The 13961-nt window shown below is 46.6% G+C and overlaps 1 protein-coding gene across 1 annotated transcript in view; it reads left to right on the forward strand.

The window, feature by feature from the left end:
- Nucleotides 1-13961, forward strand: part of adcy8 (adenylate cyclase 8 (brain)) — an 87815-nt gene that overhangs the window by 24862 nt on the left and 48992 nt on the right. Inside the window, 1 exon segment of the mRNA XM_029453256.1 lies at nucleotides 4636-4785. Coding sequence (XP_029309116.1) covers nucleotides 4636-4785 — 150 coding nt within the window.

Below are 13961 nucleotides of genomic sequence, written 5' to 3' on the forward strand. Positions count from 1 at the left end.
CCTTCTCACTTTACTTACTGAAGCCTCGTCCACACACACACATACACAGGTGTGTTTGTAGCTTTTTCAGTGTAGACGGAAAAAAAGGTTTTTGGCTTGTAACGTCAGAGTGTCTCATTCATTTCCATTTGACTTGTAGATCACTTAGATTTGTTTTTGTTTGTTGGTTTCGTTGTGTATCTGTTTCTGGAACATGGTCTGTAAGTACCTGTACAATGTGTACAGATATCTAGAATACTACCTGGCCCCAGGATACATTTGTAGTAAAACACATGTCATAGGAATATGCAATATCTAAGCCTTATACTGAAAAGGAAGGTGTTAAAACTACATTGTGACACCTTCAGGGTTGACTGTATACGTCACAGTTTCTTTCAATGAAGACACTCTCCAGCTCTAACGCTATTGCAGCATCTACGCTAACCTCTTGAGGCGCCTCTATTGTTGTTCTGAACAAGCAGTAGCCTCTGCATGTCATGTGACACACACCTGCCTGTTGCTCCCAGTAGCTGATACACATTCTAACTTTAACCATCGCGCAAGAGTTTTGCAGACGGAGGGTTACCATCGACCCGACAGAAGGTCGCAGGTGCTCAGGGCCTGTCCTGACATGTCTGTGGCTGTGACTACTCCCCACACACACATACACATGCATCACCCCATGGGAGGACCATGGATACATAAAGTTTCATTCTTCTAAACTGATCATTTTGAACAACAGCAGTTCAATTTCACATCTTAACTTGTGTGAGTGTGTGCGTGCATGTGTGTGCGTGTGTGGCAGTGAAGGGTTTTCATCTGAACTATCAGCCAACCTGTTTGAACACTTGCGTCATGTGAAGCTCCAGCAGGCAGGAGGAAGCCGGGTGGGTGGAGGTGATGGTGGTGAAATCCGCCGAGGAGGATACTCTTGTTGCAGAGAGTTACATCAGCTGTGCTTTCTGCTGCTTTAATGGGCCACGCTGCTCTCCACTTTACAGGATCACGGCTGATGAAAGCCTTCCGTCTTCATAGAGTCATCTTTCAAAGAATTAGGGAGGGCAGCCGTGTTTTTCTGAGTCACTGTGTTGTTGAAACGGTACGAAGCTGCTTCCTCCATCCTTTGCTTTGGAACCTGTAAATCACAAATCTACTGAGGATGGTAACGACTAAAATTTTGCAAATTCAAAAGATGTTGTGTTTAACAGCCAAAACTCTATTAACTGACATATAACCTTAGTCCAAGATTACAATAAAACCGTATTCTTTGGGCATTAATTACTCATTTGCTAATGAATTCTTGAGTATGCATTACAAACTATGATTTATCATAAATATTTCCCACTGAGAATATACAAATCACACTTTTGGTAGAAACATAAAATCACTAAATAGGAGTTTCAAGTTTCCCCTTTTCTGTCCGTGGCCACATTCATGTATTTGGGGGACTCTCAGGTCCCAAAGCAGTTCCACACTTTCTGAAAGTAGAACATATTAAACAAAAGGCTTGTCACGCTGGGGTGAAGGTGAGGACCCAAATGCAGTACTCTGGACGAAGTCTTAACAAAAAGCGAGCTTTATTGAAATAAAGCCGAAGCTAACAAAATACAAAGTAACAAAAACACAAACCAATCAGGGGACGAGCAGAACACGAGCAGAACACGAGCAGAATACGAGCAGAACACGAGCAGAATACGAACAGAACACGAGCAGAACACGAGCAGAATACGAGCAGAACACGAGCAGAATACGAGCAGAACACGAGCAGAATACGAGCAGAACACGAGCAGAACACGAGCAGAATACGAGCAGAACACGAGCAGAACACGAGCAGAACACGAGCAGAATACGAGCAGAACACGAGCAGAACACGAGCAGAATACGAGCAGAACACGAGCAGAACACGAGCAGAACATCTATGACAATCCGACAAAACACAGACAGGGATAAATACACAGACACCAAACGAGGGAACAAGACACAGCTGGGGGAGAAAGGCAAAAACACAAGGGCAGAGTAAATGGACACATTAACAATCAGAGGAGGAGGGTAAAGACACAGACAGGAAGTACAACTAGACATATAACAAGGGGGAGTGAACACTTCAACATAAAACAGGACACCAAAGAACAAGCAGATCGTTACAATCTGGAGAAAGATTGTTGATATTTGAACTCGACACTCCAGATGTCCCGTCCCGCTTGCTCCCACCCGCTCCCTTTATCTTTCTGTGCACCAGCTGCATTTGAATATATACATCTGTGTCTGTTACACTGTTCTGTTGCTGATTGGCTGCAGAAGTCAAGCCACTTCGTTTGTTTCCCATTTACAGAATAGAGGAAGTGGAGGATTTATTTTTCCATGCGCGCACACAGAACAGTCGTGAAAGTTATAGCGAGTGTCCCGCAGGTAGAGCGGTGGGAGTTAAGAGGTGAACACATGTAATGGAGGAGCCACGCAGGTTCATTGTTCTCCCCGCTGATGGAGATCAGTGACCTGGTTTATTCTTTTGACTCTGTTCTCCTGTCTCTGGTTTCACTTGTTCTCGTCTCTTCAGGTCGTGTCTTGGCTCACCGACTTGTTATGATGGTAGAAATAAAAGACGTCACACTCACCTCCGACATACATTTATAATCTCTTCTTGACACGTTTTATTGCAGCTGGTTTTGCAAACTATATTTACAAATGCCACACAAAGTCCCATTCATGGACACTTAGGAATCCTCACGTTTAAGAGGCACATGGGATCTCTTTGGAAAATAAAGCTTCTGTTCTTCATGTGTTTTTATCGGCAGCAGTAAATGTGCTCATTATTGGTTCACCACAGAAAACCCACCATGCTGCACAATGTGAAGCTTTGAGACACAGAATGAACTGCAGCCCCAATAGTTCCCCAATGAACAACTGGTAGAATCTGCTTCTGCTCACTGCGAACACAAACATGTCATTAGATCATTAATGTGTGACGGAGAGACCTCAGGCAGAGGAGACGCTCTCAACAAAAACTGGGATTTTAGTCAGGAAACTAAATCTGGCAGCACTCCAGCAGTTTACTTCATATCCACATCTGAAGTGAAGTAGGACTTAGACAACTACTCATGACAGGGTCTCCAGCCTAGAAGATCCCAGGTCAGTGAGTCCTGGGCATGTTTGACATCGAGCGTAACGTATGCAGAGACGCTGTAAAGGGATTACATGTTAAACAAGTCGTCTGTGGATAAATGAAGCAGTTCATCTGCAAACACAGTCAACATTGTATTACAGACATGAAAGACTATCTGCAGAGCCAATGTCATCGTGTCACAGCCTCAGGATGTTGCATTATCTAAAGGAGTCTTTACATGTTAAAGTAATGCAGCACAAGGTCATGAGATCGCCTAATAGATGCCGTATTTACACAACATGCAGTTAGAGTGCTGCTCCACTCACACACAGACACACACGCAACATACTGTGCCAGCCCAGACAATAGATAGATAATAACAGGACAAACTAAATAAGACACACATGTCCTTAAGACAGATGCTCCTTATACCTGCAGAACTTAGCTGAGAATAATCAGGTTTTTGATTGTTCTTGAGTATCAGAGTAATCCATCGATAGTTATGGGTTTATTGAAAACAGGAACTGCTAATAGCTCATTCTTCATACTTTAAATAGTTCAAGATGTTTTTGCACAGGGCTAACTCGCTGAATGGCTGTATTATACTTCCTGTTTACATTACCCAAAACCTTTTTATTTTTTTATATAATTTCTAAAACTCAAAGTGAGACAAACTAAATCCTTTAATCATTAAGTATCAATACTTTATTTTATTTCTAAGACTTAGAATATTAATATAGTTTGTTTATCCCACATTAACCAGAGGACAATACATTGTAACGTTATCATGATGTGTTCAAATGTATTCTTGTAAAATTGTATTCTTTTGCGAGAAAATTTAATAATTTGAGTTGTGTGAAGGATGTTTTTACAGCAATATAAAATAGATATTAGAGAAGGAAGTGTTTAACTTCCTAACAAAAAACAATATGCAAACTGTGATAAAGGACTGTATGTTGATGTACGTGCGATTTATTGGCTTGTTTTTGGTTTTACCGTGGTATCGAATTGGTATCGAGAACTGTGTGTTTTTGTATCGACTACTGATTTCTGGTATCCCTAGTTGGGACGCCCTGAAAGCCCTGACATGGATGGCAATATCCTTCGAGTCCAGGCGGGGACCCTTGTTGCATGTCGTTTCCCATTTCTCTTTCCCTTCATTTACATCATATGTCAACTTTAAACTCTCTAATACAGTAAAAGCATCAAATCTTCCCAAAAACACACAAGAAATCTAACATAGTCCAGAGTTTTGACACTTTTTGACCTGCAAATGACCAAATAACAGGTTATTTGGATTGAAGCAGATACTGTTTTTGCAAAGCACAAAGAAAAAGCAAGTCTTGATCGTCTTCCAACAGTATACGGGTACATTTAGGAGTGAGAACGTTGAACAAACACGGGAATAAAATACAAGAAATCATACGGAAACCTGGTGGTTTGACGAGTTACTGGATCTCTGTTTATGTGAACAACTTAAAATCGAGAAAAGTTGTCTTTTCCTCAAAACAAGCTGTATGTGTGATGCCCCTCTGTCTGTCTGTGTGTTTCAGGTAGCGGCTCAGGCTGTGTTGTTCATGTGTATGAACACTGCTGGGATATTCATCAGTTACCTGTCGGACCGGGCTCAGCGCCAGGCCTTCCTGGAGACGCGGCGCTGCATCGAGGCTCGGCTGCGACTCGAGACAGAGAACCAGAGACAGGTGAGTCCACAACGTGACGCTCACACAAGGTCAACACTGCTTGTGGTGCCTGTTTCATTCAGAGCTGCCAAAGTGTTTGGACTGGAGACAATGGAGCCCAGCAGCACCTTGTCCTTGTGGAAGGGACAGGTTTGCTATGTCGCCTCGAAGATGAATGATTTGCGTGATTCCCTTTCTGTTCCAGCAGTTAAACATGTCCACTCCCCCCACTGTTCTGCCGTCATCTTGCCCACTTCTTTGGTTTATGACCTGCAACATTAATGACATTTGTGTTCAGCGCTAATTAGCACACATTAGCATGCTAACACGCTAAACTACGAACAGTAAATATGGTAAATATAACACGCGTTTTTACTTCTTGTTGTTTAGCGATGTAGCTCAGTGTGACTTGATGATGATGAAGGAAACGATTGATGGCGCTCAGATGACAGCACTGACTGTTAGCTGCGCGGCTAATGAGGCTGCTGAGAGGAGGATAACGTGGACGCTGCATTGATCCGCTGCAAACTGGGCATCAGTGCAGTGGACACAAACACACACACCGCTGCAAACACTGCCTAACAAGGCATCACCCACACACACACACACACACACACACACACACACATAAATAGAAACAACATAGTCTGAGTCAGGCTCACACACACACACACACACACACGCACACACACACGGTGACACACACACAGCCACATAGAGAGCTTTGTTTATGCAGTGGAGTGGACGGCCGGGCTCTGAGAAGCCACAGAAAGCTTTTACGGCGTCGTGTTTCCTGGAAGCGTTCGGCTCTGATAAGCTCTGGGGTGTCTGTAATGGAGCGAGATGGGGCCCCGCCCCACGCGGACCACCTTAATGTGAACCAATCAGGGCCTGGTATTTGTGTCAACAAGCTGTAAGAAGCACAAGGCAAGAAAGACTGTGTGTGTGTGCGTGTGTGTGTGTGTGTGTGTGTGTGTGTGTGTGTGTCTGTGTGTGTCTGTGATATGAGACAGGTCAGGTCCATCCAAATAATTGCACATTTTAACCAAATTATGAGAAAATGATGCGATTATGTGGAGATTGTTGATGGAGATAAGAAGCAGGTGACGTCAGGAAATGGTGAAATCCTTTTGAATATAGTTCTGTGAGACGATTATTTAGATGATGGTGCTTTCAGTAAAAAAAAAGGAAATCAACATTTTTCCCAACAGCAGCAGAAGTGTGAATATAAAAGAGTCATTCCTGGAAGCATCTTTAAAGAGACTCAACGACTGTGGATCATCTTCAGACATTACCCTGGACCTTAAAGCTGAAGTTAACTGAAGAACAAAGTGTTTTCCAGTAACCCTTCAACACAATCTGAAGGACACATGAAGACAGAAGTTGCAGCAGGGCTTCAGCTCGTGGCTACAATCAAGCTGCGCTAATGATTCTCAAAGCTAATCTGACAGTGAGTCCGCTGGCTCTCCGCTGTCCAAACCAGAGAACATGTCCAGTGGAGCAAACACACACTGCAGCCCCCCCCCCCCCTCCCGTCCACTGTCCACTGCAAGAAATGTCCACCTGAGCACAATAACACACAAAGCCTTCAGACACAGATATCATCTGAACAAACTGCAGGACACACATATAGGGAATTGTGAAATGATAGAAGACAATCACAAGTCACGCAGGGAGTGATGCACAAAGACACATGTCAGACGGAGCATTTAGTGAATTAACCTTGAGATTATTTGACCTGTGAACGTATTGACGGGACTGGAGCTCAATAACACAACAACACGCAGGAAAGTCGGTTGCAAATGAGCAAAACTGTCACTTTGAAAAGCGTACATTAAAAATGATGAAATTCTGCAACTTGTGATTTGAATTGCAGTTCAAGTGTGTGAAAAACATATTTCTGTTGTTATTTTCAGCCATAACTGTAACTTCTAAAGATATTTAATTAAAAACTTTGATCTGACGTTTCTGCTGGGCTCAGTACGCACACTTTGAAACAAGAGCATGGACAAAGAAACCGTACACTCTCAGCGTACTACTCGACGCAGTGTTTCCCACGCTGGAGTTATTGTAAACAATCCTGATGGGTTATCAGAGGAACCGAAGGCGTGCGTGTAAACACAGGTGAGTCTGTGGAGCAGCAGAGAAACATCACAAACCTGAGGGTCGAACTCTCAGAGGGAATTCAAGACGACTTCGTTAAAGCCACATTTCTTGCAGTGACTCTCCACCAGACCCCGCAGCGCTCGGTTGCGATGCAGCAGTCGAAGCATTAGCAACGCTCCACTGCAATGTGTGTCTGTCTAGACCTTCATGTAGGGGAAGCAGTGAGGCCTCACATACACACACACACACACACACACACACACACACACACACACACACACACACACACTGGAGTAAACACACCTCTGGTGTTGAAGACACAGGATATCATCTTGTACTTAACCAACATAAAAACAAATGTACTTAAACAGTCTCAGACCATCACTGATGATACTTTAGGCTAAAAAACAACATGAATATTTAAAAATAGAAAAAAACGTATGCTTCAAAGCTTCAAGCGTTGCCATGGTAATCGACATCCAGAATGCAGCAGGTTATTTTAAAATATGCATTGACCCCAAACAAAGAAATATCTAATAATTTATTGTGCATTAATATTATTCATTCTGTCATTATGTTATTTTCAGAGGGCGTGTGTGTGTGTGTGTGTGTGTGTGTGTGTGTGTGTGTGTGTGTGTCACAAAGCTCTTTTATTGTACATGCTGGCTGCAGTCTAGTTATTTATTATGTATTTGTTTACAGGTGTGTTGGACCGTCGCTCTCATTTATTCGTTATGATTATTGCACATTTGCTTTTTCATAAATTGGAAAAACCTTGAATTCTGATGTTTGTCCTCATCTCTTATTACACAATAGATATATAGATACTTTATTTATCAATAATAAGAGAGTAAAGTACAAGATACATAAATAATCTTTTTTGTAATTCAATTTGTGGTGAGAAAAGGTGAGAATAGAATGACAGACAGACAGACGGGCATACAGACAGACAGGCATACAGACAGACAGGCATACAGACAGAAAGACAGACAGACAGACAGGCATACAGACAGACGGACAGGCATACAGACAGACAGACGGGCATACAGACAGTCGGACAGGCATACAGACAGACAGGCATACAGACAGACATACAGACAGGCATACAGACAGACAGGCATACAGACAGACAGACAGGTATACAGACAGACAGACAGACAGGCATACAGACAGGCAGACAGACAGGCATACAGGCAGGCATACAGACAGACAGACAGACAGACGGGCATACAGACAGATGGACAGGCATACAGACAGACAGACGGGCATACAGACAGTCGGACAGGCATACAGACAGACAGGCATACAGACAGACATACAGACAGGCATACAGACAGACAGACAGGCATACAGACAGACAGGCATACAGACAGGCAGACAGACAGGCATACAGACAGGCAGACATACAGACAGACAGGCATACAGACAGACAGACAGACGGGCATACAGACAGACAGGCATACAGACAGACAGACGGGCATACAGACAGTCGGACAGGCATACAGACAGACAGGCATACAGACAGACATACAGACAGGCATACAGACAGACAGGCATACAGACAGACAGACAGGCATACAGACAGACAGACAGACAGACAGGCACACAGACAGGCAGACAGACAGGCATACAGACAGACAGACGGACAGGCATACAGACAGACAGACGGGCATACAGACAGTCGGACAGGCATACAGACAGACATACAGACAGACATACAGACAGACAGGCAGACAGACAGACAGGCATACAGACAGGCAGACAGACAGGCATACAGACAGGCAGACATACAGACAGATAGGCATACAGACAGACAGACAGGCATACAGACAGAAAGGTAGAAAGACAAACAGGCAGACAGATAGGCAGAGAGACAGACAGGCATACAGACAGACATACAGGCAGACAGACAGGCAGGCATACAGACAGGCAGCCAGACAGGCAGGCATGCAGACGGACAGACAGACATGCAGACGTACAGACAGACAGGCAGACAGACAGGCAGGCAGACAGACAGACGTACAGACAGGCAGACAGACAGACGTACAGAGAGACAGACTGGCAGACAGACAGACTGGCAGACAGACAGACAGATAGACAGGCATACAGACAGACAGACAGACGTACAGACAGACAGACGGACAGGCATACAGACAGACAGGCATACAGACAGACAGACAGACAGGCATACAGACAGACAGACAGACGTACAGACAGACTGGCAGACAGACAGATAGACAGGCATACATACAGACAGACAGGCATACAGACAGACAGACAGACAGACAGGCATACAGACAGACAGACAGGCATACAGACAGACGGACAGCCATACAGACAGACGGACAGGCATACAGACAGACAGGCATACAGACAGACAGACAGACAGACAGGCATACCATACAGACAGACAGGCATACAGACAGACAGACAGACAGACAGACAGGCATACAGACAGACAGGCAGGCATACAGACAGGCAGACAGACAGGCATACAGACAGACAGGCATACAGACAGGCAGACAGACAGGCATACAGACAGGCAGACATACAGACAGGCATACAGACAGACAGGCATACAGACAGACAGGTAGAAAGACAAACAGGCAGACAGATAGGCAGAGAGACAGACAGGCATACAGACAGACATACAGGCAGACAGACAGGCAGGCATACAGACAGGCAGCCAGACAGGCAGGCATGCAGACGGACAGACAGACATGCAGACGTACAGACAGACAGACAGACAGGCAGACAGACATACGTACAGACAGACAGGCAGACAGACAGACGTACAGACAGACAGGCAGACAGACAGACTTACAGGCAGGCATACAGACGTACAGACAGACAGACTGACAGACAGACTGGCAGACAGACAGACTGGCAGACAGACAGACAGACAGACAGATAGACAGGCATACAGACAGACAGACATACAGACAGACAGACAGACGGACAGGCATACAGACAGACAGACAGACGTACAGACAGGCATACAGACAGACGGACAGGCATACAGACAGACAGGCATACAGACAGACAGACAGACGTACAGACAGACTGGCAGACAGACAGATAGACAGGCATACATACAGACAGACAGGCATACAGACAGACAGACAGACAGACAGGCATACAGACAGACAGGCATACAGACAGACAGACAGGCATACAGACAGACGGACAGGCATACAGATAGACGGACAGGCATACAGACAGACAGGCATACAGACAGACAGACAGACAGACAGGCATACAGACAGACAGGCAGACAGACAGACAGGCATACAGACAGACAGACAGACGTACAGACAGACTGGCAGACAGACAGATAGACAGGCATACATACAGACAGACAGGCATACAGACAGACAGACAGACAGACAGAGCAGACAGACAGACAGGCATACAGACAGACAGACAGGCATACAGACAGACGGACAGCCATACAGACAGACGGACAGGCATACAGACAGACAGGCATACAGACAGACAGACAGACAGACAGGCATACAGACAGACAGGCATACAGACAGACAGACAGGCATACAGACAGACAGACAGGCATACAGACAGACAGGCATACAGACAGGCAGGCATACAGACAGGCAGACAGACAGGCATACAGACAGGCATACAGACAGACAGGCATACAGACAGACAGGCAGACAGACAGGCATACAGACAGGCAGACATACAGGCATACAGACAGGCATACAGACAGACAGGTAGAAAGACAAACAGGCAGACAGATAGGCAGAGAGACAGACAGGCATACAGACAGACATACAGGCAGACAGACAGGCAGGCATACAGACAGGCAGCCAGACAGGCAGGCATGCAGACGGACAGACAGACATGCAGACGTACAGACAGACAGGCAGACAGACATACGTACAGACAGACAGGCAGACAGACAGACGTACAGACAGACAGGCAGACAGAAAGACAGACAGACAGACAGGCATACAGACAGACGGACAGGCATACAGACAGACAGACGGGCATACAGACAGTCGGACAGGCATACAGACAGACAGGCATACAGACAGACATACAGACAGGCATACAGACAGACAGGCATACAGACAGACAGACAGGTATACAGACAGACAGACAGACAGGCATACAGACAGGCAGACAGACAGGCATACAGGCAGGCATACAGACAGACAGACAGACAGACGGGCATACAGACAGATGGACAGGCATACAGACAGACAGACGGGCATACAGACAGTCGGACAGGCATACAGACAGACAGGCATACAGACAGACATACAGACAGGCATACAGACAGACAGACAGGCATACAGACAGACAGGCATACAGACAGGCAGACAGACAGGCATACAGACAGGCAGACATACAGACAGACAGGCATACAGACAGACAGACAGACGGGCATACAGACAGACAGGCATACAGACAGACAGACGGGCATACAGACAGTCGGACAGGCATACAGACAGACAGGCATACAGACAGACATACAGACAGGCATACAGACAGACAGGCATACAGACAGACAGACAGGCATACAGACAGACAGACAGACAGACAGGCACACAGACAGGCAGACAGACAGGCATACAGACAGACAGACGGACAGGCATACAGACAGACAGACGGGCATACAGACAGTCGGACAGGCATACAGACAGACATACAGACAGACATACAGACAGACAGGCAGACAGACAGACAGGCATACAGACAGGCAGACAGACAGGCATACAGACAGGCAGACATACAGACAGATAGGCATACAGACAGACAGACAGGCATACAGACAGAAAGGTAGAAAGACAAACAGGCAGACAGATAGGCAGAGAGACAGACAGGCATACAGACAGACATACAGGCAGACAGACAGGCAGGCATACAGACAGGCAGCCAGACAGGCAGGCATGCAGACGGACAGACAGACATGCAGACGTACAGACAGACAGGCAGACAGACAGGCAGGCAGACAGACAGACGTACAGACAGGCAGACAGACAGACGTACAGAGAGACAGACTGGCAGACAGACAGACCGGCAGACAGACAGACAGATAGACAGGCATACAGACAGACAGACAGACGTACAGACAGACAGACGGACAGGCATACAGACAGACAGGCATACAGACAGACAGACAGACAGGCATACAGACAGACAGACAGACGTACAGACAGACTGGCAGACAGACAGATAGACAGGCATACATACAGACAGACAGGCATACAGACAGACAGACAGACAGACAGGCATACAGACAGACAGACAGGCATACAGACAGACGGACAGCCATACAGACAGACGGACAGGCATACAGACAGACAGGCATACAGACAGACAGACAGACAGACAGGCATACAGACAGACAGGCATACAGACAGCCAGACAGACAGACAGACAGGCATACAGACAGACAGGCAGGCATACAGACAGGCAGACAGACAGGCATACAGACAGACAGGCATACAGACAGGCAGACAGACAGGCATACAGACAGGCAGACATACAGACAGGCATACAGACAGACAGGCATACAGACAGACAGGTAGAAAGACAAACAGGCAGACAGATAGGCAGAGAGACAGACAGGCATACAGACAGACATACAGGCAGACAGACAGGCAGGCATACAGACAGGCAGCCAGACAGGCAGGCATGCAGACGGACAGACAGACATGCAGACGTACAGACAGACAGACAGACAGGCAGACAGACATACGTACAGACAGACAGGCAGACAGACAGACGTACAGACAGACAGGCAGACAGACAGACTTACAGGCAGGCATACAGACGTACAGACAGACAGACTGACAGACAGACTGGCAGACAGACAGACTGGCAGACAGACAGACAGACAGACAGACAGATAGACAGGCATACAGACAGACAGACATACAGACAGACAGACAGACGGACAGGCATACAGACAGACAGACAGACGTACAGACAGACTGGCAGACAGACAGATAGACAGGCATACATACAGACAGACAGGCATACAGACAGACAGACAGACAGACAGGCATACAGACAGACAGGCATACAGACAGACAGACAGGCATACAGACAGACGGACAGGCATACAGATAGACGGACAGGCATACAGACAGACAGGCATACAGACAGACAGACAGACAGACAGGCATACAGACAGACAGGCAGACAGACAGACAGACATACAGACAGGCATACAGACAGACAGGCATACAGACAGACAGACAGGCATACAGACAGACAGACAGACAGACAGGCACACAGACAGGCAGACAGACAGGCATACAGACAGACAGACGGACAGGCATACAGACAGACAGACGGGCATACAGACAGTCGGACAGGCATACAGACAGACATACAGACAGACATACAGACAGACAGGCAGACAGACAGACAGGCATACAGACAGGCAGACAGACAGGCATACAGACAGGCAGACATACAGACAGATAGGCATACAGACAGACAGACAGGCATACAGACAGAAAGGTAGAAAGACAAACAGGCAGACAGATAGGCAGAGAGACAGACAGGCATACAGACAGACATACAGGCAGACAGACAGGCAGGCATACAGACAGGCAGCCAGACAGGCAGGCATGCAGACGGACAGACAGACATGCAGACGTACAGACAGACAGGCAGACAGACAGGCAGGCAGACAGACAGACGTACAGACAGGCAGACAGACAGACGTACAGAGAGACAGACTGGCAGACAGACAGACCGGCAGACAGACAGACAGATAGACAGGCATACAGACAGACAGACAGACGTACAGACAGACAGACGGACAGGCATACAGACAGACAGGCATACAGACAGACAGACAGACAGGCATACAGACAGACAGACAGACGTACAGACAGACTGGCAGACAGACAGATAGACAGGCATACATACAGACAGACAGGCATACAGACAGACAGACAGACAGACAGGCATACAGACAGACAGACAGGCATACAGACAGACGGACAGCCATACAGACAGACGGACAGGCATACAGACAGACAGGCATACAGACAGACAGACAGACAGACAGGCATACAGACAGACAGGCATACAGACAGACAGACAGACAG

The sequence above is a fragment of the Cottoperca gobio genome, chromosome 17, assembly GCF_900634415.1.
Source record: "Cottoperca gobio chromosome 17, fCotGob3.1, whole genome shotgun sequence".
Classification (NCBI taxonomy): Eukaryota; Metazoa; Chordata; class Actinopteri; order Perciformes; family Bovichtidae; genus Cottoperca; species Cottoperca gobio.